At 34.0% G+C, this 23780-nt stretch overlaps 1 protein-coding gene and 1 pseudogene across 2 annotated transcripts; one reads left to right on the top strand and one right to left on the bottom strand.

Moving 5' to 3' along the window:
- Positions 1 to 3267: 3267 nt before the first annotated feature.
- On the top strand, positions 3268 to 10740 carry LOC146956542 (mitochondrial Rho GTPase 2-like; annotated as a pseudogene). The gene is made up of 14 exons (XR_015020236.1): positions 3268 to 3636; positions 3881 to 4013; positions 4296 to 4445; positions 4940 to 5116; positions 5228 to 5479; positions 6220 to 6288; positions 6421 to 6476; positions 7643 to 7724; positions 8494 to 8705; positions 8853 to 8922; positions 9094 to 9206; positions 9675 to 9825; positions 9953 to 10135; positions 10517 to 10740. The product of XR_015020236.1 is annotated as a mitochondrial Rho GTPase 2-like (transcript).
- Positions 10741 to 11908: 1168 nt separating this feature from the next.
- On the bottom strand, positions 11909 to 17679 carry FZL (FZO-like protein). Its single transcript, XM_085729367.1, has 10 exons — positions 16522 to 17679; positions 16332 to 16400; positions 15563 to 15757; positions 15322 to 15453; positions 15130 to 15216; positions 14457 to 14897; positions 14197 to 14361; positions 13726 to 13956; positions 12690 to 12805; positions 11909 to 12499 (listed from the first exon to the last, which is right to left on the bottom strand). Exons 1-10 carry the CDS (start codon positions 17578 to 17580, stop codon positions 12217 to 12219), a joined length of 2778 nt encoding a protein of 925 aa, XP_085585493.1. The 5' UTR covers positions 17581 to 17679; the 3' UTR covers positions 11909 to 12216.
- Positions 17680 to 23780: the final 6101 nt, after the last annotated feature.

The raw sequence follows: 23780 nt of genomic DNA, 5'->3' as shown, positions 1-23780 counted from the left end.
AACACTTCACCTATTCACATTGAAAAAAGTGAATTTCTATTGAAGAACTATTATACGGAGAAATGATATTTGTACACGTGACAACTTTTGAACATTTTTTTTCTTTCACCAAGGACGATTTTGATTGAAATTGAAATAAACATTGTCTTCTTCAAGACCATTGTATAACGGTTCTATCTTCCCCAATTCTATAAACTTCAAACCCTAATTTTCCAATCTCCCATTTACAATCTGAATTCCCCAAAATTTCTTCCATCAAACTTGTTAAAATTGAATATGAAATGTTGGGCGGTAGTCGTATGGGCAAAATTAATGGAGAAGAAATGCAAGATTGATGGAGAAGGTTAAGGAAAGTGGCAATGAAGAGTTTTGGAAGGCAAGGTTGATGGACAAAGTTGATTGTTTAGTAAGTGAGCTTAGATTGATTAAGTATTTGAATTTTTTTAACATATTGTATTAGGCGTGTGTAGAGGGTGAAGATGAATGTGTTCTGATTGTGATATTATTAAAATATCAAATCTATCCCAGAATTATTGTGAAAAACATCAAATCGATTCATGTATTATATGCAAAACTATCGAAGAAATCCCTTAAATTATATATTTAATTATCAATTTTATCCTTTGTGCATATAGGTCCAGAATCATAAAATAAGTTGCTAAAAGTTCACTAACTTCATGATTTGTTATCTCCATGTATATAACTACGTATATTATTGCAATCTTTAGTTGATTTTTTAAATGACATTTATCATCACACTTTATCTTTGAAAGTGACCCTATTGTTCAATTAAAGTAAAGAGTGATAAGATTATTTATGAATGTTACAAAGAAAAGTTGTTGTCCACTATACTTGCTGTTGTATAGGAAGGTACTTGATGTTGTACAGGAAGGTAGTTTCTCAACGACAACAACAACAGTACCACTTAACACCATCTTTCTGACGTTGCTGCCAATTTAGAGGTTGAATGAAATGAGAAAATGACGAGAATGGTAAAATGACGAGAATGAAATGTTTATAGAGGTTGAATGAAATGAGAAAATGACGAGAATGGTAAAAGGGAAAAATAAAAAGTGAAACGTTTTCTTTCAATTCGGTCCTTGTACACGTGGACAATACAACTCATCAGTCAGCATCACATGTCATTCTCCCTAACGACCAGATTTGACGGAGGGATCAATTTGATCGACATTTGTAAAATTCAAGGACCTATGAACTATTTCAATAAATTCAAGGATAAAATGGACGGACTTATGCAAATTCATGGATGAATTAACCATTTCACTCAATATTCAATAGTGTATCAAATTGAAGTTGTGGAAACTATGAGAAATAAAAAGTGAAACGTTTTCTTTCAATTCGGTCCTTGTACACGTGGACAATACAATTCATCAGTCAGCATCACATGTCATTCTCCCTAACGACCAGATTTGACGGAGGGATCAATTTGATCGACATTTGTAAAATTCAAGGACCTAACTATTTCAATAAATTCAAGGATAAAATGAACGGATTTATGCAAATTCATGGATGAATTAACCTGTTCACTCAATATTCAATAGTGTATCGAATTGAAGTTGTGGAAACTATGAGAAATAAAAAAGAAAAGAAAATGTATTAGTGATTAAACTCTTTCTAATTTTTTGCTTTGAACAAACTCCAGTTATTTTTTCCTTTTAAAAATCGATTCATTGGATGAATACAAACAATTTGTTAAGAAATAAACTAAAACATAAGATCAAAGAAGTAGAGGAAGAAGAAGATGAAAGCACTTTGTATTATTCTCTTCACAAGTGTGTCTCTACAATACAATATGAGCTCTATTTATAAGACACATATAGGTACATGAATGATCACATTACAACCCACTTACTAGTGGGAGTTACAAGCATATGGAAGGGTAATGGATAGTGGGAGCTACATGCATGTGGAAGGGTAATGGATAGTGGGAGTTACATGCATGTGGAAGGGTAATGGATGGACATCCACTAATAGATAAATTCATAACACAATTATTATTATTATTATTTTAATACAAACAATTATTTCTTGTTGGCTAATGTTTTTCTAGTTTTACTAGACTTTTGACCCGTGCGACGCACGGGTCTTGTCGACTATAATAGAGACTAATGAATAATTTTTAACCCGTAAGATCATGGGTCAATCAATAAATGCAAATATAATCTTTAATCCGTAAGATCATGGGTCATCAATAAACGCAAATTATATTATTAGAGATACAATATTACAATCAAATTTGTCTTATTATGTCCTTCAATGACACTTGAATCTTATCAAAATTTACATTTTAGTTTTGAAAACTAATCATTTAAAGACTGTTATTTTATTTTATCACAATATATTATTGGGGCATTATCTTCTCATTTTTTGTAAAAAAAATTATAAAGAAAAAAGATAAAAAGAATACAATACTATTATATTGTTGCACGGGTTAATTTTATTTATTACTTTTATAGTTAAACATCAAAAATTAACTTGTAATAATTGTTTTAAATTTTTACTTAACATAAAAAACAAAGTCTCTTCAATTAATAGAATTTCTAAATTACACATGCAACTCTAAAAATAATAATTACATTTTGATATTTACTAAAAATAATAATATATTTTTCCAACCAAATACATATCATATCTGCATATGTCCTAGAATTTAATAATAGAAGAGATGAAGTTAGGGTAGGCGAGTTTGCATGGAAATTAGAGTATTCTGTTTGTAAACGTATTAAATAAGTGTACAACAACTTGTCAAAAAAAAGTCTATAGAAACAATAGATATATACAAATGATGACACAATAGGATAGTAATGAAAAGCTCATCAGTGAGGAGAAATATTAGGGATTGCTACATTTTAGAGGGAATTTGTTAGGTTAAATTGGTGTGCTGCATTCTTTTAGATGAAATTTGTTAGTTTAAATTGCTGCTAACCTAATGCAGCATTTTAGAGGGAAATTATTAGGTTAAGTTGCTGCAGACCTAATAAAATTACTCCCTCCGTCCCGTAATACATGACATAGTTGACTCTATTACGCAATTCAATGCATAATTTTGAGCGTAATTATCTTGAATAATATGTTAGAAAAAAATTATGAAAATTGGATATTTTGAAAATACTCATCGAGACGAATCTAACGACATCTTATATGACAAATCCACCGACAAAATTGCAAATTTTCAAATGAGTCATCTATTGCGGGACGGAGCGACTAATAAATAATGATGTTGGACTTCTATGAATTAAATTCTTTAACATAAAATCTAACGATACATTCTTCATACAAAATCCATGTCCCTCGCACTCATGTCCAATTTCTATATACGCATATAAAACAACATCACCATCATCATCATCATCATAAAATCAAAATCACACAAAACCCTTCTTCTCTCGTTTTCTCAATTCCAATTCCAATGGCGAATAATCGCAACACCACAATTCTCAAGGAAGTTAGAAACGTCATTGTTGGTGACAAATCCGCCGGCAAAACAACCCTCATTTCCGCCATGGCTTCTGATTCTTTCCCAGCCACCGTTCCTCCATTGCTTCGTCCCACTCGCTTGCCTTCCAATTCCTTCACTGATTCTGTTCCTCTCATCCTCATTGACACTCCTTCAAGGTCCATCATCATTACCACATTAAAAAGATAATTAAATTCAAATTAAAAACTGTTTTATTTTACTATTTGTTAATACTTAATTTGTTAATCAAATACAAACCCTAGTTTTTTTTCTTAATTTAAAATGTGTATGTGAATTGTGGTTTGAATGTGACGACGCTTTCTGTGTTTATTGAAGTATGTGTTGGTACTGTACTGATAGCAAAATATGAAGGAAAAAAATGTGGTTTGTTTTTGTTTGTAGTGTGGGAGAACAAGGCAAGGTTGTTGAAGAATTGAAGCGTGCTGATTCGGTGATTGTAACTTATGCTTGTGATGATACAATCAGTTTTGAGCGTGTGAGTACTCACTGGCTGCCTCAACTGCAGAAGCTTGAGGTTGGTGATTGGTTTTGCTTCTTTTGCTGTCATTTTCAATACGGGCAGGAGATTATGTAGAAAATGAAGTTTCCTTTTTTTAAAAAAAAAATTGGGGTTGAGGGAAATCATTGTTAGTTAAAGTGGCATTGATTACCATTTTACAACCGTTCTGAGTGGATTTGAATTCTGTGTTTTGAGGTTATAAGGTCAAACTTTGACCACTGAGCTGATCACTCATGGGCGAGAAAAATGAGAGGTGGTATCGTAATAATATTTTTGTTTTTTCCATGATATATATAGGTGAAGGCACCTGTGCTTGTGGTTGGTTGTAAGCTTGATCTTCGCGATGAAAGTAGGCAAGTTAGCTTAGAGAGTCTTACCACGGGTATCATGAACCAGTTCAGAGAAGTTGTTACCTGTATTGAATGCTCTGCAGCTACACTTTATCAGGTATACTGTTGTCTCATTTTTGTTACTTGTTCATTCTAATCGATCATTTACCTACCCTTCAAATTAAGTTTAAATTGTTATTGTTAGTTAAGTGTTGAATTAGTAAACAACGTCAAAATTTAAGAGTAGTTTGTTTTCTTTAAGGTCACTCAAATCAATCTTGTGGGTTGCTTGCCGCGCCCTTTGTTGCAATAGTCCTAAGAAATTTGTGCATGTTTGCAGTGGTATAGTTTATTTGTTTTAGCCTTTAAGGTATGTGAGGAGGTTTTAAATTGTGGTTGCGGTTCCGTTGAGATCTTTGATGTTGTGGAAAATTATGATCAAATAGGCTGCAATTGTAATCACAATGCGGCCGCAGAGACATTAAAACCTTTGGACCGTCTTTTAAAACCTTGATAAGGATATCTTCTTGATGATGTTAGAGTTAATACTTGTTTCTTTAGTTTGTAAATCTCATGTGCAGTATATGTATCATTAATTTTGGTTATTTATAGGTTCCTGAAGTTTTTTATTTTGCACAAAAAGCGGCACTTCATCCGGTGGATCCTTTGTTCGATTATGATACAAATGCTTTAACAGATCGGTGTGTAAGGGCACTGAGAAGAATATTTAATCTTTTTGATTACAACATGGATGGCACCCTCACTGATCATGAAGTAAACGAGTTTCAGGTTTTTGATCGACTTGGTTACCTCCCCCCCACCTTTTGAATTTCACATGCTTTGAATGTTTATTTAGTTTGTTTTAGCCCCTTTGTTTATGAAAATTTGCGTATTTAACAGATTAGAAGCTTCGGTGCATCATTGCAGCAGCCTGACATAACTCAATTAAAAACAATGGTACTGCGGAATGTTCCTGAAGGAGTCAATTCTCTTGGTCTTACTTTTCCTGGCTTCATTGAAATCCATAATATGTTTCTAAAGAAAGGGCGAACAGAGACATTCTGGGCAGTTCTAAGAAAGTTTGGATATGGTAACGATTTAAAACTGCGGGATGATTTTCTTCCAGTTCCATCAAAGAAGGCTTCTGATCAGGTCATACTTACCTTTTGGTTTTGGCTATTATGAAGGTCCATTTTCGTCTTCCTGTTTGGTTTAGTTGGAAGATTAGAGTACTGGCTTAGTCATTTAATTGTTGTAAGTTTCAGTACTTACGAACCATAGGAAAAAAAAATTTCTTCCAGCTGAACTAGGAAAACTTAAATGTTAAATATGGGATGTACTAGTAATGTTGGTAATTAACTACTAATCCTATGTTTTCTCAGTATTAATGATTAAAGATTATTCTTGTTCAAAAATGATTAAAGATTATGAGAAATCTAGATATTATAGTTGTTCCAGAAAAAGTAACTTTTGTTTTATGTGTTGCATGATTACTCATTGTCCAAATTCTAGATATTTTCTTCTACTTTAGCATTCATTAGTTTACAAATATGACAGTAGAATTAGTTTACCGCCAGTACTTGACATATTATGCCTTGTTGTCATTGTTTATTTGTTTACAAATATGACAGTAGAATTAGTTTACCGCCAGTACTTGACATATTATGCCTTGTTGTCATTGTTTATTTGTTTACTTGAAGAGAGGATCTAAGCATATGACGGTACTGTTTTATGATGCATGTTGTTCAATCAAATGATAAACTTCATAGAATCATGAGACATAGGATTGCTTTTGGCCATAAAGCCTTGACAAGTTCCAAAGGTGTTTTACCATTCCTATTTAACTAGCAAATAATATGTAAAACTTTACATTGTTTAAAATCATTTTGCAGAGTGTGGAGCTGAGTGGTGCAGCCATAGAGTTTCTGAAGGGTGTCTTTAGATTGGTAGATACGGATAAGGTATGTAATAATTTTTTTTTTTATTATCTTGAACACTGCTATGCTCTTTGAACATCCCACCTTAGGTGGCTTTCTATGTATAATATTGATATACTTGCTGACTTTCTCTCTGGAAAAATGATGCTTTTCTAGGATCAATTACTACAACCTGCAGAAGTTGATAAGCTATTTGATGCTGCTCCAGAAAGGTGAACCTTATCTTCAATGGACACTTAAAAAAAAGTTTTCCCCGAATCTCATATCTAATCCATGTCATTAGCTTATCCGTTCTTACCATTGATGGTGTAGTCTAGAACTTGTGGATTGCCTCCAACAGCTTGATATATTGCTTCAGTAGCAAGAGGAGAGCTTTTAGAAAATTTCCAGGTTTAAAACCCAATACATATTGAGAGGATCCAAGGTGACAAAAGAATTTACAGACTTAGTAAGGCAGGAGAAAGAGTCTGACCCTTCCCTGGAGTCTCCAATACCTTAACGGTACCAAGTTGCCCTTTTAGTGAGGAAGGAGAATAAAAGTAGGTGACTAACAATAGTTATCAAATATGTTAGGAATTTGCTTAACTACAGCAGAGGAAATGGAAAGGGGCAAATATCTTACCTTAATCTCTAGAAGTGGTTTGATAGGGTAGAGACAATTCATGTTATGTCTAGTGATACAATTGAGTTCTTAAATAATTGTTGGATTGTTTATGTTCATGACATCTTGATAATGCTTATATAATTATGATGGGAGCGTATTAGGTTTGGTATTTAGTCCATCAACTTAATTTATGAAGGGTTTATTTTGTCATTTAATCCTGTCCCGTGGGCTTCTAAAATGTAGGTGTCTTTTTTTATTGATTGTGGGTATGTTGTAGCAGTTCGTAGCAATGTTATTATAACTGCCTGACATCTCTTTTATTTTGGGGGAATGAATCATTTCAGTTACTTGAGAAATCTGAACCTCCAAAAATGTGATGTGCTGCTTACTCGTTTTGGTTGCGACTCCTTGTAACCAATATGTGAGTTTGTGACTATGTGCAAGTGTTTATGTGTATTTTTGTTTCTTGGCATGTACCATTTCCCTTGATAATTACTGATGTCACAGAAAAGATGTGGCACCATAACTTTTCTAATTGATATATAACCTAACTATAATCCACTTTTACTACTTTCCTTCTACATCCTAGACGACGGTTAACACTTAGTACAGCTTGAAATATTAGTATTATATTCCTCAAGTTTATTTTGGAGCCAATCAAGTTCCTCTATTAATTGGATGCTTACTAACACATGTTGAACTAATCCTATAGCAGCCTTTGTTTCTCCACCTGAAGTTGTACATCTCAGATTTTCTACTTGTTTTTCATTTTAGTCCGTGGAAGGATGCACCATATATGGACGCAGCTGAGACAACTGACATGGGTTATATATCTCTGAAGGGATTTCTTTCTCAGGTGATTATCTATTACTTTTTGTTTTATTCTTAAACCTGACATTGGATAATTTTTTGAATATATTTTAAATTTCCTGATTCTATGTATTATTATTGTTTATATTGTCTACAATGGTTATCTCATACTACAATAGTAGACTAGAGAGTGAGGTTGAAGTAGGTTCGATGTCATAATTTATCCAGTTCGGGGAGAAAGTTTCTCAGGGATTATGATAATAAGAACCAGGGAAGACACAAGTTTATAGCTAAATTTCTCAGGGATTATGAATTTAGCTATATCTCAGGGATTATGGAAGGAACACCAATGAGACAAAGGAGTGTTGTGTCTTCTCTGGTTCTTATTAACACAATCCCTCAAATTTAGCTATTTCGAGGTAGTTTCTGCATCTAATTTCTTGGAAGAAATATCAAAGGAATTTACTCATTGGTGTTACTTTCATTTAATTTATAGAATTCCAGTTTTCTGGTAATCTGGATAACTATCCAGAACTTTACAAGTGTTGTGCCATGGCATCTTTTCCCATGAAGAAATGATTACTTTGTGATTTTCTCGTGGGAGTACCTCCCTCCCTTTCATTCAATCATCATTTTATCTTTTTGCTGCATGTTTTGAATGGGATGGATTAGTATTTACTCTAGTAGCATAACTCTGCTTCATTTGTTCTTGTATTGTAGATAGATTGAAATTGATTTTGTTTTTATTACCATTCATCTCCCTTCACATTCAGTTGGCAATTGAGTTTATTATCGATATGTTTTTATTGGTGTAGTGGGCCCTTATGACATTACTGGATCCAAGGTATAGCTTGGCCAATTTGATTTGCATCGGATATAGAGATAATCCTTCTGCAGCACTCCGCCTCACCAGTAGAAGATCAGAAGATCGCAAGAACCAAAAAACAGAAAGAAATGTGTTCCAATGCTATGTTTTTGGTTCTAAAACTGCCGGGAAATCTGCTTTGTTGTGTTCATTATTGGGAAGGTGTGCTCCTAAACCAATCCTCATAATCAATGTGCCCGAGCTTGTTTCATTATCTTTTAATTTATCAGCATGTAAAATGAACACGCTCATACTGTTTATTTTTGTTTCCTTCAAAGCAATAGTTAATTTACTCTATCAATTTCACAGGCCTTTCTCAAATGACTATACCCCGACAACTGTTGAGAGGTATGCAGCAAACATCATTGAATTAATAGCGGTAAGGATGAGTTTTATAATGAGAAACTATTATTACCATTTAAATTATTCTGAAAAATAATACTGTCCTCTCCTGTTTCCCCCGATCTAATATACCTTATTGCTGATAGCTAATAATTAAATTTGTACAAGATGCATTTATATACTAACAATCCTGATGTTTACCACATAGGGAACTAAGAAAACTCTCATACTGCTCGAAATTCCGGAGGATGAAGTATCAAATTTTTTGTCAAATAAGGATTGTTTGGCTGCATGTGATGTAGCTGCTTTTGTACATGACAGGTGTGGTGCAAAATTATTTTATGAAGTAATTCTTTGCTAAAGTTTAGCTATAGGAAAGTGGTATAGCATTTTTGTGTCCCTTTAACCACCGGTATTAATTATATAGTTTGGAAACACATCGAATAACATTTTCTGTATCTGCTTATATTTTTATTGGTTGGGTGGAAACATAAATGACAGATCTTCTAAAACCATTAATGATCTTTTAACATGCCTACCTTACATGTCGAGTTTCCCTATGAGCTTGTTAATTATTTATTTTGGCTAAAATTTACTGAGTTATTATCAAATACTTAAACCCTTAAATTAGTTAATCTGACCTATGAATCGTTTTAATTTGGCTTGTATCCTTATGGTACCTTTCTGGAAGAGTATGATGCAATGAATTTCATCCCATACAATACTATATACTGAAAATGGAGAAGAGTGCAGGATTTACACCTAAGATCTTTGTTTCTTATTTTCCAGCTCAGATGGATATTCATGGAAAAGATCCATAGATTTGCTTGAGAAGGTTGTTAACCAAGGAGAGCTGACTGGTCACAGATTTCCTTGCCTCCTCATTGCTGCTAAGGATGATTTAACTCCATTCCCAAGGGCAGTATTAGATTCAGTTAAGGTAATGCATTTTCAGCTCATGATAATTTGATTACCATATCGTTTCATATAATAATCTAAAATGTCATCAGCTCATAGTTATACCTCCGAGTTCAGCATTTTATTTCCTATTTTTCGTTATAATGTAGGTTGCTCAAGAATTGAAAAAGACGCTCCTATTCGCTTGAGTATAAAATCAGATGATTCAAATAACGTGTATAGTAAGATTATAAATGCTGCAGAACACCCTCATTTGAGTATTCCAGAAACTGAGTTTGTGAGGAAAAGAAAGCAACACCAGCAGCTTCTTCACACTTTTATCTTTGCCTTAGGTGAGTTTACTTTTTCTACCTCTCACCAGAATTCGATAGCTTGGAACTTACGAAACAAATATGCATAATACTCCCTCCGTCCCGCAATAGATGACCCATTTGAAAATGTGCAATTTTGACCTAACTTACTTTGACTGCATTTTTCTACTAATATACAAAGATAAATAATATCATATAAGATGTCGTTAGATTCGTCTCGATGAGTATTTTCAAAATATCAAATTTTCATAATTTTTTTCTAATATATTATTCAAGATATTTAAGCTCAAAGTTATGCATTGACATGCGTAATAAGGTCAACTGTGTCAAGTATTATGGGACGGAGGGAGTACCATTTTTCTATGTTAGACTTTTAAATATCTTTCTTTCCTGAATTTACAGCTGGGGCTGCTATGGCGCTTGCGGGTTTTACAGCTCGTCGTGCACGTGCGAATAGGAATTCTTCTTAGGACATTAAGCAACACTTGTGGACTTGATGTCCAATATTTTCCATTGGAAATTTGTTGATAGAGTAGGATCGGTTTTGAAATTAAATAATTTAATCCCAATCCTATTGGTTTTATTGTTTTCTTATCCAATTATAATAATTTTAAATTTAAGTTTGATTTGATTCTTTCCCATAAAAACAAGTTTGATTTGATTCAATTTAATCAGAAGTGTTTGAGTTGGATCAGTTTTATTTATTTACGAAACATTTGATAAACAAGACATTTTTAAAACGATTATCGTCTAGGTTTTGTGCAAGTGATCAGTGCGTTGGTACCAAGTTTGATTCCTACTCAAAAAGATATTTAAAAATAGGGAAATGTATAATTCAATAAAGTGGTGAGACTCACGTAGATTTTTACATAAAGTGGTGAAACTCACATAGGTTTCACCCAATAAAAAAAAAAAAAGGTGGCATTGGCTAGTGTGAAACCACGGTGCTTTTGCACCGATATTTATGCTCTAACAGCAGCTAGTATAAACAGTGAAATTTGAGCAAATTTTTTTAATTTATGTTTAAACTCTTAAGTTTTTGAACAATTTTTTACATACGTGTTAAGAACATTACTAAAAGTTCATCTGCAAAAAATTATCGCAAAATTTGATTTCTACTTCCAGATTTTGTTACTTTTATCTAACTTCGACGTTTTAAAAAATTAATATTTAATTCATTTCACGTTAAAAAATTCTAAATTTTAGTAAATGAACCTTTCATAGTGTTCTAAACTTGTCTCAAAAATATCGTTAAAAAATTTAAGAGTTTAAGGATAATTAAACAAACTTTGCTTTAGCAGGTACTAAAATTATAAGTATTTTTTTTTTTGTAAGGACTAAAGAGACTATTAAAATTAAGTAAGGACTAAACTTAGAAGTTTTCAATTTTATAGGGACCAAAAACATATTTAACCCATAAGCTTTTGTCCCTATAAAATCTCAAATTCATTTTTAGTCCCTCTAAACTTGTTTTATAAAGTTTTGGCCCCTCAATTATTTTGCTTCACAATTTTTGGTTATGGATTTTAAGTAAACTCATATATATCCCTTAAAATTTAGAATTTTTTTTTGCTGTTTAGTACATTATGGAAATCCTTCTAAGTATTTAGAACCTAAAATTCATATCTAATTCATATATTTTGTTCATAAAAATTAAATATTTATGGGAGAAATTGTTACAATATTATAACCTGTAAAAAAATTATTAAATTTAATTGACTTAAAAATGAAATCAAAAGTTGCGACGTATAGCGTTAGGGAAACCAACAAAATTTAGATGAACCATAAACAAAATTTGAAATATTTATATGACCAAAAACTTAATTAACCTTTTGAAATAATGTTTACTATATTTATTACAAACAAAATACTTAGATTTTTCTAATGATGTGACTTTTTTCTTATTGATACCATTGCATATATCAAGTTACACATCTATTCTCATTTGTTATATGATTAATGATTTCCTGGAATAGGGTTCAAGGACATTATCTTATCCATTGATTCAAAAATAGCGCCTTCTTGCTTAAAGAGAGGCCATGGCAAATTAAAAGTGGATGGACTCCATTGCATCAATAACAGAATGAAATATCCCAAAGAACTCAGGACACATGAAGATTTTGGATATCAATTTGTAGTGTTCTAAGTTTCTTTTCAATATTTGATATTTCTTCTTGAATCTCAACTAGCTTGTTTAGCCTATTCTGCGCTTGATCTTGGTAAGGTTTGCCAATGACTCTCACAAAGGTATCCAAATTTTCTACTGCTTCAGTCAAATCCCTCTTCATGGCTTCTTCAAGTTCATTCGCCAAGGTATCTGCTTTCCTTTTCACCTTATCTATCACACGCCGCCTCCGAGATGGGAAATTCGAAATAGCTATATACCTGAGTAAAACAAATATCGACCCAGATATTAGCAAGAAGTGAACAACCATTTCAAACAACATTGCCTAGATATTATTTCATTACTATCTCTTAATGGATAGTGCAGCTGAAATATATTCTACTAGTATGCATGCATTTTCAAATACAACCTGGGGAATCATAAAGCGCTCTAATGAATATAATACATTACCCGCCAACAGAACAAATTCCAAGAGCAAGAAGATCTTCCAATGTGGTTTGCAGTACAGATGTCAATAGTGAAGCAGAAAAACCAGCCACTCCTAGTTGACCAAGAGTCCCTAAAATCTACACAGAAGGAAGACATTTTATATCAGAATTGTTTAGTGACATAGTGGTGGTGGTATGCTAAAACTTAATTACAGAAAACAAATCAAAAATATTATATTTACCGCTGAGGAAGACTCAGACAATATTCATTCATATATGGGTAATCAAGTCCAACAAAGACTGAACAGGGAAATTTTGCAGATATCAAAACTTAATTGTTGATCAGACAAGGACATCATTTACTTGTTATATAGTAGCTTCCAGGGGTGCCAGAAAACGTTAATATAGGGAACACATGAAGCCAACGATAAGTGGCAATACAAATTACAATAAAACTGTAAAAGAAAGCAGCAACCTGAATAAATCACACTGGTTATAATTATTCCTCAACTTTTAAACAAACCTATTGATTGATCATTCATCATTTTGAGGCTTTAACAGCACCTCTCTAGCATCATAGATCACCAGAAATCATTCTAAATGCTAACCTTAAGGCAATATCTTAGACATCTTTCAAACTCATTGTTCACAGCTTAGTCAGTTTTTATGCTATTTTACTTACGGGATATTTCGAGAATTGCAAAAACTTCCATTTAAAATGTCCGGAAAGTTTGTTACACATATAGACCCTGGTTTTATACAAGTTTGGTTTCGGTCACAAATCACGATAGCATTATTTCTCATGTACACTAGTTTTCAATTTGATGCAATAATACCATTCCATTAGTTAGTTGTTCAACTGAAGTGACTTGGCCTTATTGATATCAATGGCACAGATCCACATCAGCAAAGTTGCCTTTGATTTCAAATCATGAGAAAAAACACTGCAATTGAACTAAAGAGATGAAAAAAATTAACTTCTCTAACGAACTAAAAGAGAACTTGAGGACTAGAAGAGAAGAGTTTTTACATTATTTTACAAGGAATTCTAAACTTACCATCTCACGAACTTCTTGCTCAAATGACTTTGAAACTGCACTGCTGCTGAAATTTTCAATCACCTGATAGCCAGCTTGATCCCCTTTCTTTAGCAACTCATATGTCTCAATATTCTTCTGACTATTTTCATGAATCAATGAGGACCATCGCTTCTCAAAAGATTCCTTGTATATTCTCCCTTGTTGGGTATTTTTGGCGCTTAACCAATTTTCGTAATCTCCAAGTATTTTCTGTATCCAATCAACCAAAAACATTTAAGCAAAACATAAATGGCTAACATCACACTATTACATTATTTCAATTTAATCTCGCATTAGTATTTGGATGTACTAGCCATGTTGGGGACATCCAAAGAAAAAGCGGAGTCCAGTTTATGGTCAAATAAATCATTATTCTTTCTGATAAAAATAGTAAACATGACTAAATGTGCAGTACAATCTGGACTCAATAGTTAACAGCCAAAAACTAACCTGAACAGATGACACAGAAGGATCAATTATGTCATTCTGAATTCTTGAGGTGGCAGGTGTCGCATGTTTCTCTCCTTTGAAAACATATGATACAACAATATCAAGATTTGACAATTGCATTGTAGCTTCTACAAGCTCCACAACACGTGATTTAGTGGATTCAATCTGATAATGCATACCATTGCAATTTAAGAACATGCTAATTAAGAGGAAAACAAATTGTCCTGACATTCAAAAATTATGAACTTCTTGTAACATACCATGGATAGAGTTTGTTTCCTCCAAGAAAGGCTCTCATTTTCCATATTCAATGCAAAATCATTTACACTGTTGACAACATCGTTTATTGCAGCCAAATCCTGCTTGGCATATCGATAGTCTTGTGTCACAAGAGTTTCACATGCAGAAATCAGTCTGTCTGCAATTCCAACAGGTGTTTCAAGTTTAAGCCTCATTCTATCCATCCCTGCGATCGTCGACCCATCTAGAAAGCTATATAAAAATTTCTCAAGCTCGTAAAAGCTATTGGGACCATATTGAGAACCAGAGACTGACAATTCTTCGTTGAGTTTCCCAAAACTAGAGGTAGCCATAAGTTTTGCTTCAAGAGCAGATCGAGCAGACACAGGATATAATATCACATCTTCCGTTTTCAACAATCTCTTTATGTTGTCCTTAATGAAGGACATTGCTTCCTCAAGCTGCATTGAATTGTGAATGTATAACGTAAAACTACTTGGCGAATGCCTATATCAGTACAAAAGAACAAGTAAAGACAACAACATTAGGGTAATACCCAATATTTGTTTAGTGTACAATGGAGGCAATGAGGTTTGAACCTAAGACCTCATGCATACTACCCAAATCCCTCACCACTAGATCAATCCTAGAAGCTTCGGTAATACCCAATATGAATCATGAAACATAAATTACCTCATGATTATTCTGATAAATGTCAGCTTTGTTCAAAACAAAGACCACTTTCTTCTTCCATTGCTGTGAATAACGAAGAAAAGCAACCTGAAAAAGAAAATAAAACATGTCATACCCCTGGGTGGGTAAGTACACTGTACAAATGTAAACATGAGAGTATGCCCCATACTAAAAAAAAAGGACTAACCATACCTCACTTCCAGTTAAAGGGCGATCAGCTGAAATAACAAAAAGAAGTAAGTCTGCACGAGGCACAAATTCCTCTGTAAGACGCTGTTGTCTCTGAAGAATTACATTAGTTCCAGGTGTATCAACAATTGTCATCTGTTTTCAGAAGGACGAAGAAAAATGCTGAGGCCACTAATTGCAAACAGAAATTGTAATCAAGGGAGAACCAAAACATAAGGAGAAAACTAAAAGTTAATTGACTTACTTCTCTAAGAATTGGAGCGGGAAGGTAGCAAATATATTGACCATCTGGATACCTTTCACAGCGTTGTTTTTCAATATCTAGGTCATTATATCGTAAAAATGTGATCTCATTCGTTGTTGGAACAACCCCGTCTTTGAGATATCTTTCTCCAAGAAGCGCATTAATCACAGTAGATTTGCCAGAGTTGAATTCCCCCTGGCAATAGAGTCAAATAAATTCAGCTCTTTATAGCATTTTTATGAAATCTATATAAAAACCAGTTGTATTTGCATCTCACCCAATTGCTTTGTGAGACAGAAAAGATAATAAATAGTGATGTGGAGCAAGTGAATCAGATAACTACTCAACCTAAGGTGAAAGTTGGAAAGTTCCTATGATGAGTATTGTCAGCTATTGCGGCAATCAAATTCTTCCATAAGTATAACGATATAGGAATAACATGCGACCCAACTAACCCAACATATTGCATTCTTCAGAGTAGTTAAAATAAAAAAAAATAGCTTCTGAATTTTGTACAGACAGAAAGCCAACTACTCACTGTAAGTATACCATGAATCAACACTCTAGTAAATGCTTATGCATGAAAGTAATCAATTAATAGCGTAAGAACAGTGAACAACAACAACGAGAAAAGTCCACAATAAAGAGCACCTATTTGTTAACTAGTTTTAACTAAACGAAGTAACATAATATTTTTTTTTTGAAATTAGAGCTAATACCAATGTATATCCCAGGAACCAGAATTTGTTGAGATTCAGCACACAATTACCACTATGACCAATAAGAACGGCTCGTCAATCTGAGAAACTGCATCATCAAGAAGCGAAACTTCCTCCATCTGTCATTTGAAACCAATTCCAATTCAACACAAAGTAAACAATATACTGGTCAAAATACATAATGATAAAAAAAACAAAAAATATCATTTCAAATACCAACTGTTTTAGTTAAAAGATCACCAGAGGTGCAGCTTTCTTTATAACTTCAATAGCTTCATTCAACACCGACCTCTCCATTTCTATTAACTGTTTCTCCCTATCTTCCAGTTTAACAAATCCACCCACAACCTCTGTTATACTCTGCAAACCATTACTCTCATTGACTAATTTATCATCATCAATTTTATCACCACGATCATCCAGTGTTCTCTCATCATTTGCAAACCCACCATCAAATAATTTACGAAGGAAATCATCGTCAAACATCCCAAAACTTTCCAAACTAGTAACAAAACCACTAGCACCAGAAGCAAGTAAACTCGAAGCCTCATCGTATGACAAGTTTTTCCCCACAAAAGAGGCAAAAATCGGTATCTTCACATTGTCAACTACATTACCAATTTCTTGATTTAAAAGTTTCAAATCGCCGCCACCACCACCATAAATAAGAAAATCAGCACCTTCAGATTTGGATGCATTTACAGCAGCATCTACAGTTTGTACAAATCTAGCGACCAATGGAAGAACCACCAATTCGCTATTGGAACCTAACATTGTATTCCTAGCAACAACAGTAGGAAGACCTTGATCGGAGAGTAAAACGCCACTGGTAACAGCAGCGGCAGCAATATCAACACGCTCAGCAACTAACAAATAAGCGCGATCACGAATAAGCGATTTCAATAAACAAGCAGCTTCATAGAGTTTACCACCACTTTGTTCATTACTGGTTAGAATCACAATTCCAACCGATTTGGAAACTGCTTTATCAATCAAGTCTAGTGCGGATTCGCCACGTGTAAGAATCTGGTCGGAGTTGAGTTGGAGAATGAGAGTAGGGACTTTGAGTTCAGGGCGTTTGTAACCGCCGGGGAAGAGTGTTCTAGGTTGGGGTTGGGCTTGGGCCTTAGGGAAGAAATGGCGAGAAACATTATTGGAAGTGATGGGAGAGGAATGGAGAGTGCGGCGAAAAGGGAGGTGTGGATAGCGAGAGAAGGGGGTGTAAGGGATGGTCGGGAGGGGTGAAGAAGGGAGTAGGAGGGAGGAATAAGAAGGGGTTGTTATGGAACAGGGTACCATGGATTTGATTTGAAGGGGGAATGAAGATAGAAAGAAGGGAGAGGAGGGAGGGAGATATGGATGGATGGATGACTCTCCATCAGTGGAATCTGAGTTGTTATCTAAACTAATCTTTTGGCTCGAACATCAAGGACCGCATGTGCGACCCAATTAAAATGACGATCAACTTCAAATATTACTAATTTATGTCATAATCACAATTTAAGGCAGAGGAAAGTCAGGCTCAGGTCATGAAGAACACCTACTCCCTCCGGTCTCTATTATAAGCAAAATTTTACTTTTTAGAAACATTGAATAATTAATGTATCAAGTCTATAATAAAGACTAGATACATTAATTATTCAATGTATCTAAAAAGTCAAAATTTGTTTATAATAGTGATCAGATGGAGTATGAGGCAGCTTCCGGACAAGCAATCAGCTTACCGAAGTCTGAAATATTCTATAGTAGGAATGTGGCAGATACTTTAAAGAACAATATTACAAACATTTTGGCGGTCCGAGCTGTTTTGGGTACTGGCAAGTATTTAGGCATGCCGTCTATGATTGGCAGAGATAGAACAGCCACATTTGCTTATATAAAAGACCGGGTGTGGCAACGTATTAATTCGTGGAGTAGCAAGTGTCTTTCTAAGGCAGGACGTGAGGTTATGATCAAGTCTGTGCTCCAAGCTATTCCGTCTTATGTTATGAGTTTATTTCAATTACCAACTACGTTGGTTACCGCTATTGAACGGATGATGAACACGTTTTGGTGGGGCCATGGCAGAACTTCTCATCGGGGCATTAATTGGTTGAGTTGGGAAAAGCTATCGATGCATAAAACACATGGTGGTATGGGTTTCAAAGATCTCTCAGCTTTCAATCTTGCGATGTTGGGTAAGCAAGGCTGGAAATTTCTTACGGAGCCTCACTCGCTTGTCTCTCGTATCTTTAAGGCTAGGTACTTTTCGTCTAAATCTTTTTTGAATGCTACCATAGGTCACAACCCGAGTTATGTGTGGCGTAGTATACTTCGCGCCCGTTTTATTGTGCGCGGTGGGGCAAGATGGTGTATAGGTTCTGGTGATAACATTCCTATTCTTGATGCTCCTTGGCTCTCTAATGGTAAGCATATCGATGGGAATATTAATGGAGGCCACTATGTTCGTGACTTTAAAGTTAGTAGTTTGATTTCTGATCACAGTAAGGAGTGGAATGTGCCTTTAATTCAGCAGGTTTTCAGCAATGATGTGGCTGATGCTATTCTGCAGACACCTTTGTTTGATCAAGTTCAACATGATCAGTTGGTTTGGAAAGTGGAGAGGAATGGTTGTTATTCAGTCCGAAGCGCGTATAGATTGTGTGTGGAGGAGCTTGTCGACGTTTCTCATCTCCGACATCCAGTTAATTGGAAGGATATTTGGCGCCTGAAGGTTCCGCCAAAAATTAAGAATTTAATTTGGCGCATGTGTCGGGGTTGTCTCCCCACCAGAGTTCGGTTGCAAGACAAAGGGGTTTCGTGCCCGACGCGGTGTGCTAGCTGTAGTTATGAACATGAAGACCTGAATCACATCTTCTTTGAGTGTCCTTTTGCTATTCAGGTGTGGAATACAGCGGAGATATGGCAAGCTGTCCACGACGCAGTTCTGAATAATAACTCAGCCGTAAATGCTATTTTCCATCTGTTTCAAAATCTGCCTACACATCTTCAACAATGCTTTGCTGCACTTTGTTGGAGCCTCTGAAAACACCGAAATTTGAAGATTTGGGAGGACGTTAATGAGCTAAGTTCTACTGTTGTTGATAGAGCTTGTACCGTAATGGAAGATTGGCAGGAAGCTAACAGAAATCTGCCTTGCGCGCGGCTGCAAAGAGCTGGACAGCAAGCACCTTCTGTCACGCAAGCACAGCAAGCCTTGCATCAGCAATTGGCTGCTACTGATGCTGTCAACCAGCAGTGGATGCCGCCTAGTATTGGGAGATTTAAGTGCAACATAGACGCGGCTTTCTCGGAAAGGTTTAAGCGAACTGGTATTGGCGTGTATCTGCGAGATGATACTGGTACTTTCGTGCTAGCCAGACAGCTACATTATGATCATGTTCTACCAGTAGCAATTGGTGAAGCTTTGGGTCTTCTTCATGCTCTCCAATGGATGCAAGATATGCAGTTCGATAACATTGATTTCGAACTAGATTCAAAAGTTACACGAGATGCGTTCCATTCCCGCAATACGGATATTACCGATTTCGGAAGCATTATCAAGGCTTTGTAGAGAGCTGTTTTCATCTTCTTTTGCAAACTCCAGGGTCGAGTTTATTAGGCGACAAGCGAATGCGGCGGCTCATGCTTTGGCTAGAGAAGCCACTTCCTTAGCTAGTCCCTCTACTTATTATGTTATCCCAAGTTGTATCGAGAATATTATTATTAATGAAATGCTATAAGCAATTTTATTTCAAAACAAAAAATCACAATTAGTGCGTCTCCTAAAAAAAGTTGACCATTAGTATTTTTTTTTTGGCTAAATTAATCCAATGGTCCCTTAACTAATTCTCAGTTTTCATTTTGGTCCCATAAGTTGAAGGACCAAAATGATGATTTTAAGACTTATGGGACCAAAATGAAAACTGGTAATTAGTTGAGGGACCATTGGATTAATTTAGCCTTTTTTTTTCTTTTCTTATTCCCACCGGTTAATAATACTCCATCGGGTTTGTCAAAAAAAATAAATAAATAATACTCCATCGGGAGAAATTCTAATATGGTCACAGGACCAAAGAAAAAGTGTTTGGTCACGCACACATAAAAAAGTATTTTTTTAATAATAAAGAGGAAATTGATAAAAAAAAAAATGATTGAATATTTTGAAGAGAATCTTTTTATGTGTGTGTCCAAATATTATTGATTTGGTTTTGTGACCATGGAAAAATACCTCCTCCATCGATCATACAATAGATGTCATATTATGTTTTAAATGGTTATTAAGAAAATAATTAATAATGTTGACTCATATTTTTTTCTCAAGTTTCTTTTTCGCCTGTTGTGTTCCCTCATTGTCCATGAATGGAATCATCTTGATTTTGGAGGATTTTGAGGTTATTTTTTATAGCTCTTCATATAATGATTCTTATGTATTTTTTTTTTTTTGTTAAAGAGTGTCACCGGAGCATTCTTTAAAGATCCTAAATTTAGAAAAGGAAATGTTAAGTAGTGCCCTTAGGGCATAAGTTAAAAAGGCAAATGTAGAAAGTTTTTCTTGAAACTTGTGCATTCAATGTCTTAAAAGTTGCAAAAGTTATATTTTCAATATAAAATTTATTTTTAATTTCCCTTTTAAGCTTCTTAACTTGTGCCCTAAGGGCACAAGTTAACATGACCCATTTAGAAAATATTCCTTAAAAAAGTCAAATGTTACAAATTCCAATGCATTGATTACACAAATTTTTGTAAAAACTTACTACTCCCTCCGTTCCTTTTTAAGTGTCACTTTTGGAGAAAATTTTTGTTCCTATTTAACTGTCACTTTCAAAGTTCAATGCAACAATAAATGTTGTTTTACCAACATTACCCTTAGTTATTTATTGTGGAGAGAGAAATATATGAAATAAGATATTAAATGACTAAGGCTATTATAGTAAAAGTATAGATTATTGTATAAGAAAAAGTAACATTTATTGAGTGTCTTGGTTTGTGTAAAATATTAAAAAGTGACACTTAAAAAGGAACGGAGGTAGTATTAAAGATGCTTAAAGAGTGCCCTGGAAGTACTCGTTAACATTTCCCTTTTTTTTATACCAATGGGATGCAGATTGTGAACACTTTATAATTAAATGAGAAAATTATCTTTTTAATCAATGATATATTTTAACTTATTTTTCAATGAAATATAATTAAACTATTATCATGATTAAAACATAATTCAGAAATCCATCTCCGTCAACATTGGGTGCCCCTTAGTAAATGAGAAATGCTAGGGTCACACCCACTAACACTCTCTTTTAACACACCCAATCATAAGTAGCCATGTCATCCACTTTTTTAGTTGATTTTACCTGGTAACTGGATTCATCTTTACCGTTTATTTTATTTTATTTTTGTAATTAAATCAGATTTTAATCGTTCATCTTCTCTGCATAACCTATCACAAATCCAGTCTCGTCAGTTTTGTTGCTTTCACCAATTGAAAAGCAGAAAATTGTCTATCAATTATCCTCCCAAATTTAACCCAACCTCTGATGGTATGCTTATGCAGCAATAACACAAACATGATATATTAGCTTAAGAAAAGATCCAATTTCAATTTTCTTGTCGACCCTCCTCCCAATTTTGTTCTTCTTATGTTGTTTAATTTGTTTGCTATATTGAATGTTTATATAGATTTTCAATTACGACACTCCAAAAACAAAACCCAATGAAAACATTTTCTTTTAGATTTGAATAAAACAAAGGTGGGATGGTTAACATAAGGAGACAAAGACGAGGTCATAAGAAAACAGAAGGAGATGGGTTAGATGGAAAGGGAAAGAGAAGAAGCCATGTAGATTTTTCTTCCATGGACTCTGTTATTTACTCAACTAGCATGGAAACCCGTGCCAAGCACGGGCTAGAATTCCGTCAAACTTAAGAGATAATGAGCCCGTTTGTTATAGCTTTTTTAAGAAAAAAAATCACTTTTTTTAAACAAATAATCACTTTTAAGAGTTTTGCATCCGTTTGTTACAGATTTTTAAAAAAATCAGAATCTAAAAATAATCTAAAAACAGCTTCAAATGAGAAGCTGTTAGGAGCAGCTTAAAATAAAATAGATTTTTTTTAGAGGAGAGAGAAAATATAATTTAAAAGATTGAACTAATTTTGTAACAAAAAATCCCTTTTATATAGTTGTATCCAAACAAACTAGATTATTTGTTTAAAAAAAGTGATTTTTATTACAGTAAACAAACGCAAAATAGATTCTGATTTTTCATATAATCTCTAAAATATAATCTCTAAATTATTTTATATCAAAATCACTTTTATTTTAATCCGTAACAAACGGGCCCAATATTGCGATGTAGCAAAAGTCAGTTAAAGTTCAACATTAGATGAAAGAGTACAGGTTGAACATCAAAAGAGTGAAAAACTCATACTTAAGCCTTAAATTTTTGGATGAAAATATGTAGTCTCATTTTCACCGTGTGGTTGCCCTTTCTATGATGAGTTGATCCACATTATTGTTGGCTTCTCCAGAAAGTCCAACTGTGGTATGATATCATGGTTCAACGTTGTAGGGGAGCGGGAGTGTTCTAGGTGGTGGATCACGAACGCGGAGAGTCTGACACTTAATGGAGAGATGTTAATGTGTTAAGTGTAAGTTAAAATTTCACATTGTATGCAAGAGTAGATGTGACCAACAAATAAATAATATGATCCATGTTGTAATGCCTTGAGACATTGGATGAAGGTGTGATGTTAAGCTCACTCGTGTGATTGCTGTTAACCTAATGTGATCATACAACTCAATTTTGACTCTCACAGAAGTTCCAACGTTGTGATATTTTTATTTGTTAGTTTTTGAATGTCGTTTTGTTTAATTTTTTATCTTAAATGTCAAAAAATTATTCAACCTCTGTTATATCTGATTCATTCACTTTTGATCTTTGGTAAAATCTGACAATAGTAAAATGTAGATGTGTTTTGTTGAGATAAAAAATACATACATGTTTATTAGAAATTTTAAATTGTTGTGCCATTTTTTTAATGAGTCTAATATTTTGGTAAGATAATTACAGATTAATTCTTATCTCCTTCAATAAATGGATAATATTACCAATAACTCATTATATACTTTATTATCTTAGAGAAAAACAATCACTCCTTACTTGTTTCTCTTTTCATTTCTCTCATGTTAAAATTCCTTTTTCGTCTTCTTTATTTTTCTAATATACTTTCTCATTTCTCATGAAAGAAAGGAACAAAAACATTTCTCTATAAAACCACTACCAACCCATATTTTTTAGCATGTTATGTCTCTGATCATATTTGGCTCTCTCACCAGATCAGAAATACGGACTGTCTCACACATAATAGAGATATGTTTATGTGTCATGTGTGAGTTAAACTTCTGCCTTGGAAGCAAAAGTATATATTGAGAAACATGAATGTGAGATGACCAATATACATAATGTCTTTCAGGTTTTGTGTGAAGATGTGGTGTCAATCTCATTTTTGGGGTTTCTCTT

Source organism: Medicago sativa, chromosome 1, assembly GCF_051527215.1.
Source record: "Medicago sativa cultivar Bolivia chromosome 1, Bolivia_mono, whole genome shotgun sequence".
NCBI classification, from domain to species: Eukaryota; Viridiplantae; Streptophyta; class Magnoliopsida; order Fabales; family Fabaceae; genus Medicago; species Medicago sativa.
Note: the sequence above shows the minus strand (reverse complement) of the source record. Positions and strands in the feature narration are given on the sequence as shown.